Below are 26,985 nucleotides of genomic sequence, written 5' to 3'. Positions count from 1 at the left end.
GCGCACCATACATGTTGTAGTGTCACATCTCGCAACTCGTTGTCGTCGACTAAGCTTCTCAGGTGCTGCCAAAATTCTGAAGGCGACGTATCTCCTCGTTTTGCCATGTAGGGATTGTTGGATACATTGTTCCACCGACAAACTTAGCCGCTCAATATACTTCTGCATGGCAGGCAGACAGAGTATTATATCTGCACTGATTGTTGCTGTTTTATTGTGGAGCACACTAACGGTGATCATAAATTTGGTATCTTTGTTGATAGTGCCATGGTGCTGGAAAGTCAGATTGAGCATTGCAAGCCAAAAGTCAGGTTTACCAGGAATGAACCGCAGTGGGTGTAACTTCATCTTGCTACTGTTATCCATCGAACGGCCGTTCCTTGATGCAGTGTAAAAGTTCAACGCAGCATTTTCCTGGTTTTCAATGTCACACCGTAAATCTTTGATGTACTTCATCAAAGCATTGCGCCAGTCTGTAGTACTCTGTGTGACGCACGGATGTGCCGACTCTGTGGTAGACGATACTGAACAGTACTGTATTTGTTCATCTACAACGGAATTCAGTGTATGGAATCACCACTTCAGCCAACTACAGCTTACCTCTGTCTGCTAAAGAGATCCTACGAAGTAGTCAAACAATAACTTTTTACTTTTTAAGGCTCACACAAGAATCAACTGAAAAATCTAAGCCTACAACAAATAACTCATAAAAATCAGAGTAAAGCGGATTGTCCGTGCTCTCGTCACCACAGAATAATGCTGCACTTCACTGTGCATTCACAGATGTCCTTCTGGCTACTAGTACCTCTTCATTTCACAAACATTAGACCAGAAAATCTATAGGAAACCTAGGTCTGAGATGAGAAAACAATAAAGTCAATCCCGGAAATCAGCAATTGGATACAATAATTTGTCTGCTAAGTTGGTAATTTTCTTAATATGTGCCATGAATTGAATCCAGGTGTACTTCCCTGCATCATACAGAGTACCTTCCCTTAACTGTCCTAACCACACCAACGTATTGATAAGGCACTAAGCCCCTCCACAACCCATCTCCGTGCCATTCATTTCATATCTGTAGGACTACATCTGCAGGAAGAATTAACTTACGCTTACGCTGTCAGGTATGTGCTTCAAGACAGGATACCTGTAACACTGTTGATGTTTTTCCATCCCTCTTCCCCCCCCCCCCCCCCCCCCCCTCCCGCCTCCCCATCTAATGTAATTTTAGCATGTTGTGTGCTGGTTATTTATGTTTGGTAGCATTCAGCAATCAGTAAGGAAAGATGGGCGCATATAGTCCACCGTGGTAGCACCCATGCCCACTTGCAGACTTGCACAGAAACATGATTGCTGCAATGTAGGTTCTGGTTTTATTGTGATTCGTAGTCTGCTGTCTAGAACCAGTAGATATCAGAATTAGCAAGGGTAAATTTAATGACATTCCTACAAGTATACAGTTGAGTAATTGTTTCCATTTTGTGCATAATATTTTGTTCACTGACCCAGTTGTTTTCTTCTCAGTTTATTAATAGTGACACAGGACCAACAGTGGTTCAGTCTTGTTTCAGTCCAGACGGCAATGCAAACACATTGGAAACAGCCTGGTAGTACAGCTGGAAGCACACCATCAATTACACAGAGAAAAAAATGTTTGATCACAGATATGAGTATCTCCTAAGCCTTTTTCTTGGCCCCCACCCGTCCCCTTTTCCATCGAAGTCATACCATATCATAACAAGTTGTATTATCTACATACTCCCCACTTTCTCCATCTGCCCATCCTTCTTCCATATTGCTCTCCACGTTTCCATATTAATTAACCTTCTCCCGTTTCAACTTACTTTATTAACACTTTTCCCACAGCTTTCTTTTATTTTTTATGGTTTACTATCCTGTCCTGCTCCCCTCTCCACTTTTTGCACCAGTTGTTGTTTACCACATTTTTTTGCCTGTAGTTTGCTTTCCTGTCTTTTTCCTTACCTCTGACCTTTTAACTGCCTCTTCTGCAAATTAGGTGGCTCAGTCGTAAAGAGCCAGATTACGGATCCAGAGATCTGGCATTTGATTTCCCTGCCAGTTCTAGAATTTTTATCTGTCACATATCACTCCTTTAACGTCTGGCATGCTAGTTGATGTGGAAAAAAGCATAGTTGCAACGTGGTTCGAAGTAGATGTTAAACTTTGTGTCACCCGATAGCTGGCTGGCTACGTCAGTTGTAAGGTTGGAAGAAGGCAATGTAATACCACCTCCAACAGGATGTTGTCTCGTAAAACACTGTGGAGCCCAAACCAATCTTTGAATTTTTTCTATGTTTTCTAATTATGTCTGTTATTTGTGCCTTTATTAATTTCCCGTCTCTGACCGTGACCTTCTGCTAAATGTTAATACTGAAAAGGATATAAAATCTTTTGAATCGGAAGTCAAGAGAGTAATCAATAAGCCAAAAATTGATTATTTTAGGACACTCCTCAGAAATATACACTGGAGTGATGTTTGCAGTGCTCATGGCATGAATCGAAAAGTGTAACAACTTTATAACTTTATTAAGTGCTTACCTTATTTGAACATGGTTTTCCCCCAAAAAGAAACCAAGGTTAGAGCAAAGTCTACAAAGAACCCATGCATTACTCAAGGAATAGAGGTGTCTTGTAAAACAAAAATAAAACTGTACCTGTCAATCTGAAACAGTTCTGATGTTGATGCTATAGCACATTACAAGAAATACTGCAGAGTATTAAAGACTGTAATATGGACATCAAAGCAAATATGTTACAAGGAAAAGACAGTCATATCAGATAACAAAATAAAGATAATATGGGATATGGTGCAGGAGGAGACATGAAGAAGACAAATAATATGAAGAGTAAATGATACATTGGTGACAGATGTTTATGGTGCTGCAGAACTTTTTAACAAACATTTTACAACTGTTACTGAAAAGATGGGGTTGTCAGGTTCTGTAGATGCTGCCATGGGATACCTCAGACCAGACATTTCAAGTAACATCCATAATATGAATTTGACTCTCACTACCCTGGCAGAAGTAATGTCCATCATAAAATCTTTAAAATCGAAAACATCTAGTGGGTATGATGAAATATCAACAAAGTTAATTAAAGAATGTGACTCTGAGTTAAGTAACATATTAAGCTATCTGTGTAACCAGTCATTCATCAGTGGAATATTTCCTGGATGGTTGAAATATGCTGAAGTTAAGCCACTGTTTAAGAAGGGAGATAAAGAAATAGCATCAAATTTCCATTCAATTTCACTTTTTTCCAGCATTCTCAAAAATTTTAGAAAAAGCAATGTACAATCAGCTTTATAACCATCTTATCTCAAATAACATACTGTCAAAATCACAGTTCGGATTTCTTAAGGGTTCTGATATTAAGGAGGCTATCTACACTTACAGTGAAAATGTGCTTAATTCATTAGACAAAAACTTCCAGGCAACTGGTATATTTTGTGATCTGTCAAAGGCATTTGACTGTGTAAATCACAATATCATTTAAAGTAAATTAGGATATTATGGTGTAACAGGAAATGGTGCAAAATGGTTCAAATCTTATATCTCTGGCAGGAAACAAAGGGTGTTATTAGGAAAGAGACAAGTATTAAGCTGTCAGGCATCCAACTGGGAACTAATTACAGGTGGGGTCCCACAAGGTTCCACCTTAGGGCCCTTACTTTTTCTTGTGTGTATCAATGACCTTTCATCAGTAACATTACCAGATACCAAGTTTGTTTTGTTTGCCGATGATAACAAACATTGCAATAAATACCAAATCGAGTGTAGTCGTACAAATATCGGCTGATAAAATATTTGTGGCCATTAATCACTGGTTCCTAGCCAATTCTTTGTCACTAAACTTTGAAAAAACACTACATGCAGTTCGGAACTTGTAAGGGGTGTCCCATGAGTATATGCCTAACATATGATAAGCAGATAGAAGAAGTGGACAGTGTTAAATTCTTGGGATTACAGCATGATGATTAATTCAACTGGGAGGAGCACACCGTAGAGCTGCTGAAGCATCTGAACAAATCTCTATTTGCAATGTGAATCCTGTTGGATAAAGAGGATATAAAAATGAAAAACCTGGCATGCTTACTTTCAATCCATAATGTCGTATGGGATTATTTTTGGGGTAATTCATCAAGCCAAGCTAAAGTTTTCCAGGCACAAAAACGTGCAGTAAGAATTATATGTGGTGTGAACTCAAGAACATCTTGCAGAAGCCTGTTTAGGGAACTAGGGATACTAACTATCGCTTCCCAATATATTTATTCCTTAGTGAAATTTGTCATTAAAAATATATCACTTTTTCAAACCAACAGCTCAAATCATGGAATCAATACTAGAAATAAGAATAATCATCACAAGGATTTAAAGTCACTTAGTCTTGTACAAAAAGGTGTGCATTATTCAGGAACACACACTTTCAATAACTCGCCAGCTGCCAAATTCAGTTTAAGAGAAGCCTAAAGGATTTATTGGTGGCCAACTCCTTCAACTCCATTGATGAATTTCTCAGTAAAACCAACTGATTTGTGTGTGTGTGTGTGTATATATATAAACACAGATGATGTGACTTACCGAACGAAAGTGCTGGCAGGTCGATAGACACACAAACATACACACAAAAGTTGAAGATGTATACACACAAAATTAAAGCTTTCGCAACAAACTGTTGCCTCATCAGGAAAGAGGGAAGGAGAGGGAAAGACGAAAGGATGTGGGTTTTAAGGGAGAGGGTAAGGAGTCATTCCAATCCCGGGAGCGGAAAGACTTACCTTTGTCCTTTTTTTCCCCCTAAGGTAGCTTGAATTTTGTGTGTATGTTTGTGTTTGTTTGTGTGTCTATCGACGTGCCAGTGCTTTCGTTTGGTAAGTCACATCATCTTTGTTTTTGGATATATTTTTCCCACGTGGATGTTTCCATATATATATATATATATATATATATATATATTAAAAAAATCAAAGATGAGGTGACTTACCGAACGAAAGCGCTGGCAGGTCGATAGACACACAAACATACACACAAAATTCAAGCTTTCGCAACAAACTGTTGCCTCATCAGGAAAGAGGGAAGGAGAAGGAAAGACAAAAGGATATGGGTTTTAAGGGAGAGGGTAAGGAGTCATTCCAATCCCGGGAGCGGAAAGACTTACCTTAGGGGGAAAAAAGGACAGGTATACACTCGCACAGTGGAATGTTTCCCTCTATTATATTCATATATATATATACACACGTCTGCGCAATTTCAGTGCAGTAGTTAACCTTTCCTCCAAACCTCTCTCCCAATCCGAAACCTCTGTCCTGTCCAAAGGCCTCACCTTCAGCCCTACTCCCAGATTCAACCAAACAGCCCTCGTCAAAGATTTACTGTCCTACACTCGTACTCTCTGCTGGAAATCACTTCACCATGAAGAAAAATAATCCTGATCCAACTCCCCAAGACACTATCCAAATTGAACCCTGCCTGGAACAGTTCCGTCCTCCGTCACAGTGGGACCCACCTCCTCTTCCTCAAAATCACCCTCTCCAAACCTTCCAGGAATTTCTCACTTCCAGCCTTGCCTCTCAATCCTTCTTAAAAAAACCTTAATCCTACTCCCAACATCACCACTGCTGAAGCCCAGGCTATCCGTGATCTGAAGGCTGACCGATCCATCGTCATTCTTCCGGTGGACAAGGGTTCCACGACCGTGGTACTAGATCGTCGGGAGTATGTGGCTGAGGGACTGCGTCAGCTTTCAGACAACACCACATACAAAGTTTGCCAAGGTAATCTCATTCCTGAGGTCCAGGCGGAGCTTCAAGGAATCCTCAGAACCTTAGGCCCCCTACAAAACCTTTCACCTGACTCCATCAACCTCCTGACCCCACCGACACCCCGCACCCCTACCTTCTACCTACTTCCTAAAATTCACAAACCCAATCATCCTGGCCGCACCATTGTAGCTGGTTACCAAGCTCCCACAGAACGTATCTCTGCCTACGTAGATCAACACCTTCATCCCATTACATGCAGTCTCCCATCCTTCACCAAAGACACCAACCACTTTCACGAACGCCTGGAAGCCTTACTCGATCTGTTACCCCCGGAAACCATCCTTGTAGCCATTGATGCCACTTCCTTATACACAAATACTCCGCACGTCCAGGGCCTCGCTGTGATGGAGCGCTTCCTTCCACGCCGATCATCTGCCACCCTACCTAAAACCTCTGTCCTCATTACCTTAGCCAGCTTCATCCTGACTCTCAACTTCTTCACTTTCGAAGGCCAGACATACCAACAATTAAAGGGAACAGCCATGGGTACCAGGATGGCCCCCTCGTACGTCATCCTATTTATGGGTCACTTAGAGGAAGCCTTCTTGGTTACCCAGGCCTGCAAACCCCCAGTTTGGTACAGATTTATTGATGACATTTTCATGATCTGGACTCTCAGTGAAGAATTACTCTAGAATTTCCTCTCCAACCTCAACTCCTTTGGTTCCATGAGATTCACCTGGTCCTACTCCAAATCCCATGCCACTTTCCTTGACGTTGACCTCCATCTGTCCAATGGCCAGCTTCACACGTCTGTCCACATCAAGCCCACCAACAAGCAACAGTACCTCCATTATGACAGCTGCCAGCATTCAACATGAAACGGTCCCTTCCCTACAGCCTAGGTCTTCGTGGCAAACGAATCTGCTCCAGTCCGGAATCCCTGAACCATTACACCAACAACCTGAAAACAGCTTTCGCATCCCGCAGCTACACTCCTGACCTGGTACAGAAGCAAATTACAAGAGCCACTTCCTCATCCCCTCAAACCCAGAACCTCCCACAGAAGAACCCTAAAAGTGCCCCACTTGTGACAGGATACTTTCTGGGACTGGATCAGACTCTGAATGTGGCTCTCCAGCAGGGATACGACTTCCTCAAATCCTGCCCTGAAATGAGATCCATCCTTCATGAAATCCTCCCCACTCCACCAAGAGTGTCTTTCTGTCGTCCACCTAACCTTCGTAACCTCTTGGTTCATCCCTATGAAATCCTCAAACCACGTTCCCTACCCTCTGGCTCTTAGCCTTGTAAACCCCCCCCCCCCCCTCCCCCACCCCAGTGTAAAACTTGTCCCATGCACCCACCCACCTCCCAGTTTGGGCAGAGATGTCAGTCGAGGTGGAAGTACAGAGGTAAAGTTGTTGTTGAATGAGAGGTGAGGCTGAGGCCCGGTGGGTAACGAGAAGAGAAGAGAGGATATACTGAAGGGCAAGTTCCCATCTGCGGTTGGTGTTAGTGGGAAGTATCCAGACAACCCGGACGGTGTAACACTGTGCCAAGATGTGCTGACTGTGCACCAAGGCATGTTTAGCCACAGTGTGCTCCTCATTACCAACAAACACTGTCTGCCTGTGTCCATTCATGCGAATGTACAGTTTGTTGCTGGTCATTCCCACATAGAAAGCTTCACAGTGTTGGCAGGTCAGTTGGTAAATCACGTGGGTGCTTTCACACGTGGCTCTGCCTTTGATCGTGTACACCTTCCGGGTTACAGGACTGGAGTAGGTGGTGGTGGGAGGGTGCATGGGACAGGTTTTACACCGGTGGCGGTTGCAAGGGTCGGAGCCAGAGGGTAGGGAAGGTGGTTTGGGGATTTCGTAGGGAGGATCCAAGAGGATGGAACGCAGCATGTCATTCTCAATGGAGAGAAGTCTTCCGAAGTGAGAGGGATTTCAGGTGTGCCGCAGGGGAGTGTCATAGGACCGTTGCTATTCACAATATACATAAATGACCTTGTGGATGACATCGGAAGTTCACTGAGGCTTTTTGCAGATGATGCTGTGGTGTATCGAGAGGTTGTAACAATGGAAAATTGTACTGAAATACAGGAGGATCTGCAGCGAATTGACGCATGGTGCACAGGCAGTGGCAATTGAATCTCATTGTAGACAAGTGTAATGTGCTGCGAATACATAGAAAGATAGATCCCTTATCATTTAGCTACAAAATAGCAGGTCAGCAACTGGAAGCAGTTAATTCCATAAATTATCTGGGAGTACGCATTAGGAGTGATTTAAAATGGAATGATCATATTAAGTTGATCGTCGGTAAAGCAGATGCCAGACTGAGATTCATTGGAAGAATCCTAAGGAAATGCAATCCGAAAACAAAGGAAGCAGGTTACAGTGCGCTTATTCTTGGTGGAGTGGAGGGGATTTCATGAAGGATGGATCTCATTTCAGGGCAGGATTTGAGGAAGTCGTATCCCTGCTGGAGAGACACATTCAGAGTCTGATCCAGTCCCGGAAAGTATCCTGTCACAAGTGGGGCGCTTTTGGGGAGGTTCCGGGTTTGAGGGGATGAGGAAGTGGCTCTGGTAATTTGCTTCTGTACCAGGTCGGGAGGGTAGTTGCGGGATGCGAAAGCTGTTTTCAGGTTGTTGGTGTAATGGTTCAGGGATTCCGGACTGGAGCAGATTCGTTTGCCACGAAGACCTAGGCTGTAGGGAAGGGACCGTTTCATGTTGAATGCTGGCAGCTGTCATAATGGAGGTACTGTTGCTTGTTGGTGGGCTTGATGTGGACAGACGTGTGAAGCTGGCCATTGGACAGATGGAGGTCAACGTCAAGGAAAGTGGCGTGGGATTTGGAGTAGGACCAGGTGAATCTGATGGAACCAAAGGAATTGAGGTTGGAGAGGAAATTCTGAAGTTCTTCTTCACTGTGAGTCCAGATCATGAAAATGTCATCAATAAATCTGTACCAAACTGTGGGTTTGCAGGCCTGGGTAACCAAGAAGGCTTCCTCTAAGTGACCCATAAATAGGATGGCGTACGAGGGGGCCATCCTGGTACCCATGGCTGTTCCCTTTAGTTGTTGGTATGTCTGGCCTTCGAAAGTGAAGAAGTTGAGAGTCAGGATGGAGCTGGCTAAGGTAATGAGGACAGAGGTTTTAGGTAGGGTGTCAGGTGATCGGCGTGGAAGGAAGTGCTCCATCACAGCGAGGCCCTGGATGTGCGGAGTATTTGTGTATAATAAGGAAGTGGCATCAATGGTTACAAGGATGGTTTCCGGGGGTAACAGATCGAATAAGGCTTCCAGGCGTTCGTGAAAGTGGTTGGTGTCTTTGATGAAGGATGGGAGACTGCATGTAATGGGTTGAAGGTGTTGATCTACGTAGGCAGAGATACGTTCTATGGGGGCTTGGTAACCAGCTACAATGGGGCGGCCAGGATGATTGGGTTTGTGAATTTTAGGAAGTAGGTAGAAGGTAGAGGTGCGGGGTGTCGGTGGGGTCAGGAGGTTGATGGAGTCAGGTGAAAGGTTTTGTAGGGGGCCTAAGGTTCTGAGGATTCCTTGAAGCTCCGCCTGGACATCAGGAATGTGATTACCTTGGCAAACTTTGTATGTGGTGTTGTCTGAAAGCTGACGCAGTCCCTCAGCCACATATTCCCGACGATCAAGTACCACAGTCGTGGAACCCTTGTCTGCCGGAAGAATGACGATGGATCGGTCAGCCTTCAGATCACGGATAGCCTGGGCTTCAGCAGTGGTGATGTTGGGAGTAGGATTAAGGTTTTTTAAGAAGCATTGAGAGGCAAGGCTGGAAGTGAGAAATTCCTGGAAGGTTTGGAGAGGGTGATTTTGAGGAAGAGGAGGTGCGTCCCACTGTGACGGAGGACGGAACTGTTCCAGGCAGGGTTCAATTTGGATAGTGTCTTGGGGTGTTGTATCATTAGGGGTAGGATTAGGATCATTTTTCTTCGTGGCAAAGTGATATTTCCAGCAGAGAGTACGAGTGTAGGACAGTAAATCTTTGATGAGGGCTGTTTGGTTGAATCTGGGAGTAGGGCTGAAGGTGAGGCCTTTGGATAAGACAGAGGTTTCGGATTGGGGGAGAGGTTTGGAGGAAAGGTTAACTACTGAATTAGGGTGTTGTGGTTCCAGATTGTGTTGATTGGAATTTTGAGGTTTTGGAGGGAGTGGAGCTGGAAGTGGGAGATTGAGTAGATGGGAGAGACTGGGTTTGTGGGCAATGAGAGGAGGTTGAGGTTTGCTGGAAAGGTTGTGAAGGGTGAGTGAGTTGCCTTTCCGGAACTGGGAAACCAGGAGATTGGATAGTTTTTTGAGGTGGAGGGTGCCATGCTGTTCTAATTTGCGGTTGGCCTGTAGAAGGATGCTCTGAACAGCCAGTGTGGATGTGGGAGAGGAAAGATCGAGGACTTTTATTAAGGATAAGAGTTGACGGGTGTGTTCATTGGCTGAGTTGATGTGTAGGTGAAGGATTAGGTGGGTGAGGGCAATGCATTGTTCAGTTTGGAACTGGTATAGGGACTGATGGAAAGAAGGGTTGCAGCCAGAGGTGGGAACTTCAAGTGTGAGGCCTTTGGGGGTAATGCCAAATGTCAGACAAGCCTGAGTAAATAAAATATGGGAGCGTAATCTGGCCAGGGTGAAGGCATGTTTGCGAAGGGAATGTAAATAAAACTTAATGGGGTCGTTTTAGGGATGGTGTGAGGTTGACATGGTATTAGAAGGTGGAAAGGGTAACATGAGGCTGAAATGAAAATGAAAATAAAAATATATGGGGAGAGATAAAGGTGAACTAGAAAGCAACTGGAGATCTGGTGTGAAAAAAGGCGAAAAAGTGTTGGTTAAAACTGAGCTATGTTGGTCCTGTGGTGAACTTGGATTGGTAAACAACGATGTGCACAAAGGTTAGGTGGCTGTGTTGCTGCCAAAACACGTTAAAGGGTGGAGAAATTTGGGAAAATTTCGAAAACACTGCGTGTAAATGTATTAAAAGGAGTGGTTTTGTGGTGGCAGATTGTGAAAAAGAGGCTAACAATTGTCTGACAAAGAAATAATGACGTTAAAACCTGTGGGAAGCGTCTAAAAATGATCAGTGATGTGGGAAAAACAGAAATGGAAACAAAGCGAAAGTTGTTAGAACTATCCGAAATGGTTGTTTAATAGGTGAAAGGAACTGTTTGTGAACTGGAAACGGTGGATTTTATAGCAGCGGTAGTGTTGAAAGCGGGGGGAAAAAAAAATATGGTTTGGGAGTGGGTTACGTATTATTGAGTGTGTGTGTGTGTGTGTGTGTGTGTGTGTGTGTGTGTGTGTGTGTGTGTGTGTGTATATATATATATATATATATATATATATATAAACAAAGATGAGGTGACTTACCGAACAAAAGCGCTGGCAGGTCGATAGACACACAAACAAACACAAACATACACACAAAATTCAAGCTTTCGCAACAAACTGTTGCCTCATCAGGAAAGAGGGATGGAGAGGGGAAGACGTCTTCCCCTCTCCATCCCTCTTTCCTGATGAGGCAACAGTTTGTTGCGAAAGCTTGAATTTTGTGTGTATGTTTGTGTTTGTTTGTGTGTCTATCGACCTGCCAGCGCTTTTGTTCGGTAAGTCACCTCATCTTTGTTTTTATATATAATTTTTCCCACGTGGAATGTTTCCTTCCATTATATATATATATATATATATATATATATATGCGGGATAAAATTGTATGGTAGATTACGTTAAAAAGGAGAAGGTGAATACAAAGTGAAACTACTTGCAAAAACAGAAAGAGAAAGTAGATGACAGAACAGATTTCGAAATGCAACAGTGACAATAACAAACGTAATTGTTGGGTTCAGATTGATGGTATGAATATATGAATATAATAGAGGGAAACATTCCACGTGGGAAAAATATATCTAAAACCAAAGATGATTTCTTTGGGACATTCAATGGAATACAATGCAACAAAAATTTTATCCCCGGTTTCCGGTTTTTGGGATTCCGTAATCAAGGAATCAGTGGAAATACGTCTTGCCAATAATCTTATAAATCGTGACAACGGCTTTCAGCTGGATAAAAATTGGAATCCTGTTATTAAAATTATACAATCACAGCGGAATCGACAGTGTCATTCGATACTCAATGACTAGATGAACCTTTATTTCCACCACCGAGGGCAGCACGTACAACTCGGCTATGGTGCGCATGTCAACACCTGACGCATGCGCTGTAGGATGCCAGTACATTTCACATGCGCGAGATTCGGCATAAATACCGCGACTGCACCTGGGCTCTTCAGTAGTTGTGTACTCACCTGATGATGGCCGGACGTCTCTGGGCCGAAATATCGTGGCAGAATGTCGACGGGATCCGGCTGCATACCCGGAAATTATTAGAAGATGATGTAACTTACCAAACAAAAGCGCTGGCATGTTGATAGACACACAAACATACGCACAAAATTCAAGCTTTCACAACCAACGGTTGCTTCATCAGGAAAGAGGGAAGGAGAGGGAAATACGAAAGGATGTGGGTTTTAAGGGAGAGGGTAAGAAGTCATTCCAGTCCCGGGAGCGGAAAGACTTACCTTAGGGGGAAAAAGAACAGGTATACACGCGCGCACACACACACACATGTCCATCCGCATGTACACAGACACAAGCAGACATTTGTAAAGGCAAAGAGTTTGGGCAGAGATGTCAGTCGAGGCGGAAGTACAGAGGCAAAGATGTTGTTGAAAGACAGGTGAGATATGAGCAGCGGCAACTAGAAATTAGCGGAGGTTGAGGCCTGGTGGGTAATGAGAAGAGAGGATATACTAAAGGGCAAGTTTCCATCTCCGGAGTTCTGACAGGTTGATGTTAGTGGGAAGTATCCAGATAACCCGAACGGTGTAACACTGTGCCAAGATGTGCTGGCCGTGCACCATTTAGCCACAGGGTGATCCTCATTACCAACAAACACTGTCTGCCTGTGTCCATTCATGCAAATAGACAGTTTGTTGCTGGTCATTCCCACATAGAAAGCTTCACAGTGTAGGCAGGTCAGTACCTTGGCCAGCTATTTGCAGAGATTTCGAGCTCCACCCACTATCGCCCTGTCTTGCTCCCTCAAAAACGAGTGGAGGAGAATCGGGTGATACCCTTCTCCCCTCAGAATTGTGAATGTTACAATGTCATGTTTACTCTGCGGTTTCTAGATCATGCTCATACTTCATCCCGATCCTTTGCTCCAGGGCCAGACAGTGTTGACATTCAGATGTTGCAGAACCTTTCTCTTGCGGGCCTACACTTTCTGCTTCGTTCATACAGTCGCATCTGGGCAGAGGGAACATTTCCCAGATGCTGGCATGAAGCCACTTTCATACCCATACTTCAGCCCAGTAAGGACAAACACCTTCTTTCTAGCTACTGCCCCCATCTCTCTCACCAGCTGTGTTTGCAAGGTGATGGAATGTATGATTCATGCCTGTCTGGTCTGGTGGTTAAAGTCTCACAATTTACTAACCACTGCACAGTGTGGAGTTGAGTACTCCTTTCTGGAGTTGATGATCTCGCCACTTTGTTCATTCGTGTCATGAACTGTTTTCTGTGGAAATTCGAGACTGTGGCTGTGTTTTTCGATATGGAGAAAGCCTGTGACACCTGCTGGAGGACTGATCCCTCTGTACACTCTGTGTGGGGCTTCCGTCGCAGATTGCCCCATTTCCTTCAGGAATTTTTAAAAAACAGGGTTTTCGAGGTACATGGGGTCTTGCGGTAGCGTTCGCTCTTCCCACGTATGGGGTCCCGGGTTCGATTCCCGGTGGTGTCAGGGATTTTTCCTGCCTCGAGATGACTGGGTGTTGTTGTGTCGTCTTCATCATCATCATCATCATCATCATCATCATCATCATCGTCGTCATTCATCCCCATTACGGTCGGAGGAAGGCAATGGCAAACCACTTCCACTAGGACCTTGCCTAGTACAGCGGTGCGGGTCTTCTGCATCGTCCCCTACGCTCCTCGGAGTATGGGACCTCTATCGTCATCATCATCATCATCATCATCATCATCATCATCATCGTCATCATGTGGGCTCTACCTTGTTGGACACCTTTATCCAGGAAAACGGTGTGCCTCAGGGTTCCGTCCTGAGTGTCATCCTCTTTCCTATCGCAATTAACTCTGTAATGTCCTGTATCCCACCGGGCATCTCCGGCACCCATTTCGTTTGCGATTTATTGCCTATTACAGTTCTCCTGGGCTTGTCTCCTTAAGCGACGTCTTCAGTGATGTCTCAATCGTCTTTACTCATGGAGCATAGACAATAGCTTTTGCGTTTCCACTGACACAACGGTTTGTATGAATTTCTGGCAGGAATTGGTTTCTTCTACCGTCTTTACATCTTGGGCCTGTTGCTCTTCCTTTTGTTGAAACTAGATGACTTCTGGAGCTCATGCTCAACGGGAAGCTTCCTTGGTTCTCCATCATGTCTTACCTGACCGCCCACTATACGCAGTCCCTCAGTGTCCTCAGCAGTACTACCTGGGGAGCTGACCGGACTACCCTCGTCCGTTTCTACTGGTCCCTTGTCTGTTCAAAATTAGACTACAGGTGTTTCATTTATGCATCTGCACATCCGTCCCTCTTACACCATCTCAATACTATCCACCATCGAGGCGTCTGTTTGGCCGCTGTCACCTTTTACACTAGCCCAGTTGAGAGTCTGTGTGCAGAAGGTGCCATACTACTGCTGTCATATTGCCACGATTTTTCTCCTCGGCAGGTATGCACGACATGAGTCTGCCAAGCCTGGTAATTCATCCTATGCCGCCTCCTTCGATGTCTCCTTTGATCGCCAGTAGGGGTCACGTCCATCTTCTGTTACCTCCTGGAATTGCTTCCAACTGTTGCTCCAGCAGCTTAACTTCACGCTACTGCCACTTTCCTGATGTGTTGAACCATTCACCACCTTGGCTTCATGCTGCGGCACCTTGTTCGCCCTGGCCTTCATCCGCTTCCTAAGGTCACTACTCCAGCTTGCTCTATTGCTGTAAGTTTCGCGATCTTCGCACAAAACTTTGCAATACTACCTTTGTGTACACTTATGGCTCTCTGGCTGACCGCGATATTGGGTGTGCCTTCGTCATTGGCACAGACAGTTTTTGATATCGGCTTCTGGAACACTGCTCAGTATTTACAGCCAAGCTCTTCGCCATGTATCAGGCCACACTGTATAACCAGCAATGCAGGTTTTTCAAATGTGTTATCTGCTCCAACTTTCTGTGCCCTTCATTCGTCTGTGTGCTGTATACCATCCATGCCTTAGTGCAACAGGTCCAGGAAAGCTGTCACTTACTCACTCTTGATGGAGCCACTGTGATATTTGTGGGTTCCTGGTCACATCAGTCTGACGGGAAACAAGGCTGCTGAAACTGCAGCCGAGGCTACAGTCCTCATATTTTGCCCATTAGTTCTGCCACGCTCTCAGGCGATCTCTGTGTTGCCATCTGTCAGCAGGTGGTGTCACTGTGGCATAACCACTGGTCCTCGCTTCATGGGAACTAGCTCCAGGGAACTAAGCCTCTCCCAGCGGCTTGGCTGACCACCTCTCGGCCCTAATTTTAGTTAGGTTACGTACTGGGCACAGTCTTTTTAGCCATTGCCATTTGTTCAGTGGTGCTCCCCCACCACTTTGTGCTCATTGGCCTGGACCTTCAGTGGTTCACCACTTCCCAACAGAATGCCCTTTTTATAACCACTTATGTTCTCAATTATGTTTGCCATCTGAATTACCAGCTGTTTTAGCAAACAGTGTGTGGTCTGTTGACTGCATTTTACTTTTTATCCGTTGTACCAATATAGTGTAAGACATTTAATCTTTAGTCAGAACCTCCATTTCTCTATGGTGTATTTTATGGAATTTTCTCCAAGCCCCTGCTTCTAGCTGTCTTTCCTTCCATCGATTGGGGTAAATGTGTAGTCAGCTGTAACCTTTTTTTTCTTCATGTTCTATGTTTGTGACTGCAGTGCATATGACACTAGTTGTTTTTGTACCCTAAAGCAAAACAAAACTAATAAATTCTTCTTTCACTATTTTATCTTATATTCAACAATTTCCTCTTCCTTTTGCATAACATTGTCTTAAAGTTCATTTCTATCATAGAATCCCTCTTTACATTCATTCTGCTTTTCAGCTTTTCCTTGCTTGATACTGGCTTGCTGTCTGAGTTCTTGATAGGAATTCAGCTGCAACTTTTTTCTTTAAAGATCCCTTTAAATTTCCTGTAGGCGGCATGTGTCTTTCCCATGCTATAAATGCTTCTACAGCCTTAATGTCCTCTAGCCTTTCCTGCTTAGCCATTTTACAATTTCTACCAGTTTTATTTTTTATATGTCTGTGTTCATTTTGGCCTCGTTTTTTATTTTTCCCCATTTGAATTCAATATCTTGTGTGTTATCCAAACATTTCTACAAGGCCTTGTCCTTATACTTACTTTGCTCTTCTGCCTTCACTATTTCATCTCTCTAACCTACCCATTCTTCTTCTACTGTATTCCTTTCCCCTGTTCCAGTCAAATGTTTCCTAATGCTCATTCTTGAACTCTCAACAACCTCTGGTCCTTTCAACTTATCCTGGTCCCATCTCCTAAATATTCTACTGTTTTGCAAATTCTTAAGCTTTAACTTACTGTTCATAAAGATGAATTATGGTCATGGTCAACATCTACCCCTAAAAATGTCTTACATTTCAAACTATGGTTTTGAAACCTGTACCCTACCACTATAAAGTGCTGTCAGAAAAGTGTGGTCTGAAAATCATGTAAGGGTGTTGGAAGGAAGGTTGTGCTGAAAGGAAATTAAGAAGAAATTGGACATATTGTGCCATTCTTTAGGAAATCAAACAAAGAACACATTTGATGACACTGCCTCTGTTGGGCCACTTGAATTTGCATGCACAGTGGCCAAGTTCAATGATAATTGACTCAGAAATAGTGCAAAATATTTTTTTTAACAGTCACTTCTCAAGACAACAGATCCTGCAGCACCCTTACAAGTTTTTTAGACTGTTATTGACCGTCCTGTATAATCTGAAAACAATCATTATCTCCAAGTATTTTCTACATATATAGCCTTTGCACAAGATACTTAAATAATATGTTAGCAATGATTAAATTACGCTCTGTGCAAAATTGTGCAAGGCAGTTTACATTCCTTTCCCCCAGTCCATGTTCTCCTACTATTTTGCCTTCTCTTCCTTTTCCTACTATCAAATTGCAGTCACCCATCATAATCAAATTTTCCTCTCCATTAACTACTTGAATAATTTCCTTTACCTCATCATACATTCTTTCAATCTCTTCATCTGCAGAACTAGTTGATACACAAATTTGTACTACTGTGGTAGAGGTGTTGGCTTTGTGTCCACCTAGGCTACGTAATGCAGTCACTCTTACATACGTAGTAGCATACCTGCATTCTGAAGTTCTTTGTTATTACTAAGCTTACACCTGCATGTTCATTATTAGGCTTATTCCTGCATCATTTCTATCTGATGGTGTGTTGACAACCCTGTCACTGACTCGACCAGAAGTCTTGTTCATCCTGCCACTGCACTTCACTGATTTCCACTGTATCTAACTTCAACCTAACCATTTCTCTTTTTAAATTTTCTGACTCACTACCTGATTAAGGGTCTAACGTTCCAGACACTATCCCATACAGTGTCAGTTAAGTTTTTCCAGATGACTATATCGTTCTGAATAGTCTCCACCCGGAGAGCCGAATGGGGACTATTTTACTCCTGCCATATTTTATCCAGGAGGTGGTGATGCCATTATCATTTAACTTTACAAAACAGCTGCATGCCATTGAGAAAAATAGTGGCTGTAGTTTCCCCTTGCTTCCAGCTGCTCATATTACCAGCATGGCAAGGCTGTTGCCCCTGCAGTTACTGAAAAGCCTGCTGCCCCGAGGCAGGGGTGAACAACAGGATATTACTTATTGCTCACAACTTGGCAGAACAGGAAAGTAGGTGATAAGTCGGGGGAGGATGGAGGTTCAGTCAACTGTCCGCCCAACGAAATTTTTCTGTGGTTACCCTAAATCACTTGAGGCAAATGGTCAGGATGATTAGCTTGAGAAGACCACAACCAGTTTCCTTCCATATCCTTCTCCAAGCTTGTGCTGTTTCTGTAAGGACCAAATTGTAATGAAATGTTTAATTATTATCTTCCTTACATCCTTGCAGACCGATCACTCTTATTTTAATGGAGAGTCTTACCACGAAATACTGTGAAGTTCATCCTATTAATGGTGTGAAACCATAGAGCCTGAAATGGATGAAGAAACGTCATGAATTGTTGAATTCCAAATAGATTTTTTTTTTCTTTTTTGCTGATGACACATTATTTAGTCCCACAGTTAACAAATTCCTGTCTTCAGAGAGGGCGGAACTTGAAACTCGCCTCAGGTCACGAAACATTCTTGGTTTATTACTGTGAGCTGACTACATGGACAGGAATCGAGCACTGTTGGTAACAGTTTTTTGATGGCTTAATGACATCTTGTTTGACAGAGCACTGAAAGACCTGAGTCGAAACAAGGCCCCGGGAGTAGACAACATTCCATTAGAACTACTGATGGCCTCGGGAGAGCCAGTCATGGCAAAACTCTACCATCTGGTGAGCACGATGTATGAGACAGGCGAAATACCCTCAGACTTCAAGAAGAATATAATAATTCCAGTCCCAAAGAAAGCAGGTGTTGACAGATGTGAAAATTACCGAACTATCAGTTTAATAAGTCACAGCTGCAAAATACTAACGCGAATTCTTTACAGACAAATGGAAAAACTGGTAGAAGCCGACCTCGGGGAAGATCAGTTTGGATTCCGTAGAAATGCTGGAACACGTGAGGAAATACTGACCTTACAACTTACCTTAGAAGAAAGATTAAGAAAAGGCAAACCTACGTTTCTAGCATTTGTAGACTTAGAGAAAGCTTTTGACAATGTTAACTGGAATACTCTCTTTCAAATTCTGAAGGTGGCAGGGGTAAAATACAGGGAGCGAAAGGCTATTTACAATTTGTACAGAAACCAGGTGGCAGTTATAAGAGTCGAGGGGCATGAAAGGGAAGCAGTGGTTTGGAAGGGAGTGAGACAGGGTTGTAGCCTTTCCCCGATGTTATTCAATGTATATTGAGCAAGCAGTAAAGGAAACAATAGAAAAATTCGGAGTAGGTGTTAAAATTCATGGAGAAGAAGTAAAAACTTTGAGGTTCGCCGATGACATTGTAATTCTTTCAGAGACAGCAAAGGACTTGGAAGAGCAGTTGAACGGAATGGACAGTGTCTTGAAAGGAGGATATAAGATGAACATCAACAAAAGCAAAACGAGGATAATGGAATGTAGTCGAATTAAGTCGGGTGATGCTGAGGGAATTAGATTAGGAAATGAGACACTTAAAGCAGTAAAGGAGTTTTGCTATTTGGGGAGTAAAATAACCGATGATGGTCGAAGTAGAGAGGATATAAAATGTAGACTGGCAATGGCAAGGAAAGCATTTCTGAAGAAGAGAAATTTGTTAACATCGAGTATAGATTTAAGTGTCAGGAAGTCGTTTCTGAAAGTATTTCTATGGAGTGTAGCCATGTATGGAAGTGAAACATGGACGATAACTACTTTGGACAAGAAGAGAATAGAAGCTTTCGAAATGTGGTGCTACAGAAGAATGCTGAAGATAAGGTGGGTAGATCACGTAACTAATGAGGAGGTATTGAATAGGATTGGGGAGAAGAGAAGTTTTTGGCACAACTTGACTAGAAGAAGTGATCGGTTGGTAGGACATGTTTTGAAGCATCGAGGGATCACAAATTTAGCATTGGAGGGCAGCGTGGAGGGTAAAAATCGTAGAGGGAGACCAAGAGATGAATACACTAAGCAGATTCAGAAGGATGTAGGTTGCAGTAGGTACTGGGAGATGAAGAAGTTTGCACAGGATAGAGTAGCATGGAGAGCTGCATCAAACCAGTCTCAGGACTTGAAGACCACAACAACAACAACAACAATGACATAAGGAAGAATCGACTTTGTTATGCTGTATGCTGGTGCCATTTACAAGTATTTCATTTTTGTGGATGTCAGTACTGATCCCTGTAGTGGACCATCCTTTAAAATGGAAGGGTACACCTCTAGACTTGCTGTCTAGACTTGAATCCTGTTGGTTGTTTCTAGGATCCACTTGGACACGTGTTGGTAATTTAATAGATCCTAGGATTGTTCCAGAGTTTGAGACAGGTCTTCTTGTAATGTGATAAAATGTCCCTCACAATGTTTTCAATAATTGGTAAATGACGTGTGTATACAAAGATGACCAAAATAAACAATAAAGAAGCAGCCTTATGTACGTGTTCAGATATACCATTCAACATCATCATAAAGGCTGTTGAACACTATATGGTTACAAAACTTGTTGGTAAAGTTTGACAAACGAGGATACTGAAAATGATAGTTGTAATGATTTATTTACATAAATGTAAATTTAGAATGTAATTGTTAATTCTTGATGTTGAGAAGCTGGGATATAATGAATTGCATTCAAGCTGTCAAAGTGCAAACCACATAGCAGATCAGGACCAGTAATTTTGGTTACTTGCCCTGTTACTGAGCTGTCTTATGTCTGCCAAAAAAATTGTCATCCCATGTCTTGAGTCACATGAGTGAAAATTATTTTTTAGTTAGAAAGTAGTCTCCTCCTTTATATAAGAAAGAATTAAATACTTTTTTCTCAATGCCATATCTGATCCTAGTTTCAGATAGTGGAGAGAGTGAGTGAGAGTGAGAGTGAGAGTGAGAGTGAGAGTGTGAGTGTGTGTGTTTTAACTAAATAGTTTTTAACATTTTTATTTCTGATCTTTTTTCTTCAGGCTGAAGAGGATTTCTGCAATTGCTCTTGAAACTGCAGGTGAACATCTGCTATTGGGTACCGAGGGTGGAAATATTTACCTCCTTAATCTGAAGACTTTCCAAATGTCAGATACAATCATATATCAAGATATTGTAATGCAGAAGTGAGTTTGTTGTTTTTAATTGTGCATGTTTCAACTAACATAAAATATTTATTGTGATGTTGCCCTGTGGTAGTGTTATTACAGATTATTTCCTATACAAACAGGTTGGTAATTATAAGTATTCAAGGATGTTCTTATTGTTGCCTGAAATGCTTTTCGTGCTCTTAAGATATTAAATATTCCACTTTTAACATCTGTGGTTCCTTCAGATATTTGTCCCTCCTGTTTTGACTTTTAACTCACTGGTAAACAACAAAGAGGTGAATACTGCCAAATTCAGTGTGGCTCAATATGCACAGAGAGATAAAAATGCAAATCAGTCATTAATTTTTAAAGCTTTTGTTTTCTCGATATGCCCCCCCCCCCCCCCACCACCGCCCTTCTTTTTAGAGAGGAGAATACGGGAAATAAGGGAGTGAACAAGCAGGACATCAGACACTGTGGCTAAGGAGAAAACCCTGCAAATCTTCTCTCAGAACTTATACAATCAAGTTGTAAGTTGCAGATAATGGAATGTTAATAATTGTTAGATTTGAGCAGGGAGCAAGTATAAATGATAGAGATATTTCTCAAAGGAAATTTTCTATTGGGCCCTTGATGTGGCACCCTTACTGTGTAGGAAAAGAAATTTAAAACGACAATGGCTATGCCATCATCCTGTAGGGAAGCAGCCTACTCACGCTGTAGTAAATTCACATCAGTTTCCATTGTGTGCCAACCAGTCTGCTGTAACTAGCTCTGACGTCATAAATGTTGCGCAATACCTTAAAAATCAAGCAAATGAACTAAAACTTTTCTAGCATGTCAAAAATAATACTAAATTAATGTGTGTTAAATATCAGTTCAATAACTTCAGCCATTTCCGAGATTTGGACGTTTTTCTGGAAAAATCATTGGCGCAACAGAAAAGAGCTAGAGACTTCAAAATTTATATTTAGATTCATTTTTCATAATGAATTAATAAAAACAGTACTTTGGATTTCACATATTAAGATTTTAGTGGAAATTCATGATTTTCTGGTTTTCGTCTCAAAACTGAAGGAAGCAAGATAGATTAAGTAGGCTAGTAAATAAGGCTAGGATGTTTAGATTTAAATAGGTTGGAGGTCCGCTATGATTATGAAGATGTGTAAAGTTTCTTTTTAATACCTATAAAATTATAGCGATAGCGGATCTCAAAAGGGACAGTTCAGAGCTCATCTGCTGCGTGCAGTGTAATTTAATTAATTCTCTCGCTCAAAGTATTTAACTTAGCCACGTCAAAATTTTATTATCAATACTTACCTGCGTGCTGAATGCACGTTTAAAGTAAGAGCTTCTCCGGCCATCAGCCAAAGAAGCTATAAATTATTATGTAACTTGTAGTGGTGCGTTACTAGCCCAGCGGCTAGTCGGGAGAGCGGATTTGATCAGGCGTTCCCTCAGCCGTCCGCACCGCGGCTTTATATATAAGAACACTGCGCGAGGAAGCAAGGCCCCAGTTCTCTCCAGGCGCTGAATGACACACCATCTGTGTCGGTAGTCGCGTCGCATCAGTGTATCTGCTACAAACAGCCTCGGGTGCCGTATTAAGTTACTAGAGATATGCGGAACCATGAAAACATTTTATGTGAAGTGTTAATTCTGGAATGATTTTCATTATCTAGCTTCAGTTTGCGTTTTGTCGTATTTTCACGTGCCGTCGCGGGACAGACATTCTACCAAATATTTAGCGTGGCGTTTGATGAAGTATTTTCATCAAATTATGGCGGGCATTCTTTTTAACATTTGAGTCGGACATTTATAGTTGCATCAGCGTATTAGACTCTGGACTGTTCTGTTAGTTAGGTTGTAGGGATACTTGTGGTTTTTATCAGTGAATTTCAGAATATACTCAACTATTTTGGAAAACCGTTTTTGATTAGAAATCCCGGACAATCTCCTAATTCCTCAGAGCTATAAGCTGCAGCTATAAGAACATTCTCAGGTAAAGTGGGCACTAGGATATCTATTTACTGGCTCCAAGTTTTATTAAATCACTTTCTGGGGGCCACGAAGTAAATAGAGAGCCAGTGTTGAGAACGACAAAAGACAGCATTAACAACATTCTAAAAGCTAGAAACTGATTCAACTTGCAAGCATTTATACAGCAAATTAATTGTTACAAACGCATCCGCCGCCCCACAATCCACAATCTATCACAAGGACTGATTTGTAGGTGGTGCCAGGCTAACAAAATTGGGCTGGTCAATTGATGATAAAGAATGGCCACTGGAATAAGGACCATGCATACTCACTGTCTACACATTACTAAGCTGATCTCCATTGTGGGGATGCGGATGGTGGAATGACATCAAAATGTTGTGTATTTAAAGTTTTTAAATGTGTCCACATATCGCTGAATTTCCAGCATAATGATTGTGGTGATTACATGGGCAGATAATGTGGTGGTCATATGATTTATCACTGCTTACATTGCTGACGCAATAGCACTAGCTACAGGTCTGTATGATTCACTCTTCTTGTGCCCTTGGGAAGAGCCTTTAGAGATGCTCGTGGTGCATCATCATGGTGTTTTATGGCTGTTCCATAAATATAAACCAAACATTACTGAAAAAAAACCTCTCCATTTGCTTTCAGTGAACACTGAAAGAATGTAACATAAATCTTTGTAAAATGTACACTTTCTTGGCTGGAAATGTTAACAGTTAATGAAGCGTTCCAGGCTGCTATGCCGTGGTCGAATGAATTTCATCTTAAAATTGATGTAATGTGAAATCCATTTGACCATGGCATAATAGCCTGGGGGAGCAATCCAGACACACAAACTGAGGTACAAGGTGAGGGCTCAAGGGATACCTCCTAATTTTGTGCCAGATCTCCTTCTGCCGTGTATAATGCAGCAACTCAGTATGGAATGAACTCAACAAATTCTTGGAAGTACCTTGCAGAAATATTGAGCCATGCTGTGTCTATAGCTGTCGATAATTGTGAAAGTGTTGCTGGTGCAGGATTTTGTGCACGAACTGAGCTCTTGGCTATGTCCCATAAATATTCGATGGGATTCATTTCGGACAACCTGTGTGGCCAGCTGATTCACTCAAATCATCCAAATGTTCTTCAAACCAGTCGTGGACAGGTGTTTCCCAGTGTCGTCATTTTTTTGGGAGCAAGAACTCTGTGAATGGCTGTAATTGGTCTCGAAGTAGCCAAACACAAACCAGGGTGAGAGGTAATGGCTGAAATGTGTTATTCTCTGAACACTGTTGACACTGTGAATCTCAGAATATTGAATTCCCTTATGATTTCTGAAACGGATGGTCCCATGCGTCTCGGTCCAACTACCATTCCGCATTCAAAGTGTGTTAATTCCTGTCATGTGGACATAATCAGGCCGGAAGCATTTTCAGTTGAATCATCTGAGTACAAATGATAGCTCTGCCAATTCACTGCCCTTTTGTACATTGTGTGTGTGATATTACTGCCATCTGTATACATGCATACCACTAACTTGTGACTTTTGTCACCTCATTGTTTTGTTGAGATTTAACATGTGTAATTGTGTTACATAACAGAAAGAAAATATAAACTATATCCACACCATCTCTGTGATAGAGAATTTACTACCTTTAATTCAAGTTGTATTCTTTGTTACACTGTCTCGAAGACCAGTATCAAAACAGATACCTCACATGTTTTCAAAATCAGAAGTCTTCTATTTATTATTTCTGCTCTTAGTGTGACATTAACTACATGAATAACATTGTATCTATCCATCCTAGCACCAGGAGATGATTGTGGACGTTTGTGTGGGAGTTTTACTTGAGTGAATATGTGTGTTTTCTAGTTCTGATGAAGCATGCAGTGTGAAAGCTGAACATGTCTAGCAGTACTTTGATTGTGCCTCCCTGACTCAGCACCAACTCCACGTGGTGAGTACCAATCCATCCTTTCCATATTGTTAAATAATGGAAAGTTATGGGTAGAGTAACAACGAGAGCACCAATCACCTGGGATGGGTAGTGGTGTTTAAGGAGACAGAATGAGTGATGAAGGGGAGGGATAGCAGCGTAGGAGTCGGGGAAGGTGTCGTGTAGTGGGGACAGGAAAGGGCTGCTACTAGGTGCCCTTTCAGGAGGCTGTGCTGTGGGGGAGGCAGAGTGCTAAAGGTGGGTCAAGAGACAGACACATAGTAGGGGAAGAGACTAGGGTAGCATTGGTGGAATGAAACGTATATGTAGTGCAGGAGGGACAGCAGGGAACGGTACTACATGTGGTTGGAGGACAAGGTCTAGCAGAGGTTTAGGCTAGGGTAGTTACAGGAATGAAAGATATGTTGGTAGGGATGGTTGCCAGCTGTGCAGTTCCGAAAAGCTGGTGATAGGATGGGTCCAAATGGCACAGGCTGTGAAGCAGACATTAAAAATGAAGCACTTTGTGTTGGTCAGCACATTCATAAACTTTAAAAACAAAGCACACTATTGATGCACAACTCCTTTCATCACATTCGGTCTGTAGACAGCTCCAGCTTTATGATTGATGTCAACATCTCAGCTTTGTTGCAGCTGAATGCCATATATTCCTCTCACTACTTCCCATGCTACATGATAAGCAAGGATACTTTCCAGTTAGCTGTCATACATTGCTAGTACAGCAATTCATTATACTGTTTTGTGCACTCGGGTATCGTAAGAGGTATGCCTTGGCCCTCCCGCCCCCTCCAAACTTAGGACTGCCGAGAGGAGAGAAGCGATAGAGGAAAAGGCAGCACCAACTCAGTTTTGGAGTGCTGGCACCCTTGCCCATGTGCCTGTGAGTAGTGCTTATACAAAAGCAGATGCAACACACGTGAAAATATTGCCAGTACTTTGAGATGAATGAATGTTTTCAAAGTAATGCTGATTTTCTCCACTGCTGGCAGCACCAATAAAAATTGTCAAACTTTCATGACTAGTCTAATATTAAGTTTCTGGTGATGGGCACATAAATATTGAGCCAAGTTGTATTGAATAAATCATTAATGTTATTCTTTTACCATTTTTTACAGTGGGAATATATTATAAACAACATTGTTTAAATGTTAGCATATTTCTCAAATTCATTCCATGTTTGTGAATATTTAAGTGCAGTTCATTTTATTAGCGTTCCTGAAGATTACAAGATAAACCCTGGTGCTGTGGAAGCTATTGCTGAACAGCCTGGAAATCCTGACAAAATTTTAATTGGCTACAATAGAGGGTTAATGGTTTTATGGAACAGAAAAACACCAGGAGCAGAACAGGTAAGCATGTGATACTATCAGATATAACTATATGTTATTATAAAATGCATTTTATCCATCAGAAGCTTTATTTGTCCCTTTAGTCATTTACCCGTTTTATGAACAATATTGAAATTATCCAGTGAAATTGTACAAACACCTCACAACAGCTTCAAAGGAATATGGGATACTTTCAAGTAACCTGTTATATCCTACATCCTGGATGATGATTACTAACTGAAACTGATAGGTGACTAATGGGACATAAAAGCTGGTGATGGTTAAAATGCAATTTATAAAATACTTTACGGGCATTCAGCCTCACCTTATGTAAACATTACATAACTACATTTATACAGCAGTTCTTTCATTCAAAAGATCATTGTGTGCATGGGACTAAGAAAGCTGCAATATGGTTTGAATTTCGCTTTAAGCTTTAGGTTCTACTGTAACTTAACCAGTAAGATGGTTGCATCTGGCCTGCCCAAGGAACAGAAAAGGTACACTACCTCCGGGAAAACTGTAAAAGATATCTCAAACTTCATTTTTGTACGACCATCATAACTCAAACTGATGTTTTCTTCAACTGGTTCAGTTTGTAGGCTGTGAACTATTGCATGAAGTGGAAGAGTATAATGCTAAGCTGTGAAAAGGGCTTAGAAGTGAACATTATTTCATTGAATGATAAAGTATGTTTGTAGTAAAATTAAACTGCCAATAATTTTTTTAAGGACATACAAGCAGTTTTGCTTCACTAAATCCTGCCATATTTGATTATTCTGTTGCTGAGACTGACAGTCTCGCACATATTCAATTTTACTAGTTAAATTTTCGCTATTCCTTTTGCCATTTAGCACAGTAACACAACCTGT

The 26,985-nt window shown here is 42.1% G+C and overlaps 1 protein-coding gene across 1 annotated transcript in view; it reads left to right on the top strand.

Moving 5' to 3' along the window:
• LOC124774002 (lethal(2) giant larvae protein homolog 1) overlaps positions 1–26,985 on the top strand; it is a 354,779-nt gene that overhangs the window by 88,537 nt on the left and 239,257 nt on the right. The window contains 2 exon segments of the mRNA XM_047249448.1: positions 20,731–20,874; positions 25,996–26,134. Coding sequence (XP_047105404.1) covers positions 20,731–20,874; positions 25,996–26,134 — 283 coding nt within the window.

The sequence above is a fragment of the Schistocerca piceifrons genome, chromosome 2 (genome assembly GCF_021461385.2).
Source record: "Schistocerca piceifrons isolate TAMUIC-IGC-003096 chromosome 2, iqSchPice1.1, whole genome shotgun sequence".
NCBI classification, from domain to species: Eukaryota; Metazoa; Arthropoda; class Insecta; order Orthoptera; family Acrididae; genus Schistocerca; species Schistocerca piceifrons.
This window is presented reverse-complemented; position numbering and strand designations above follow the sequence as displayed.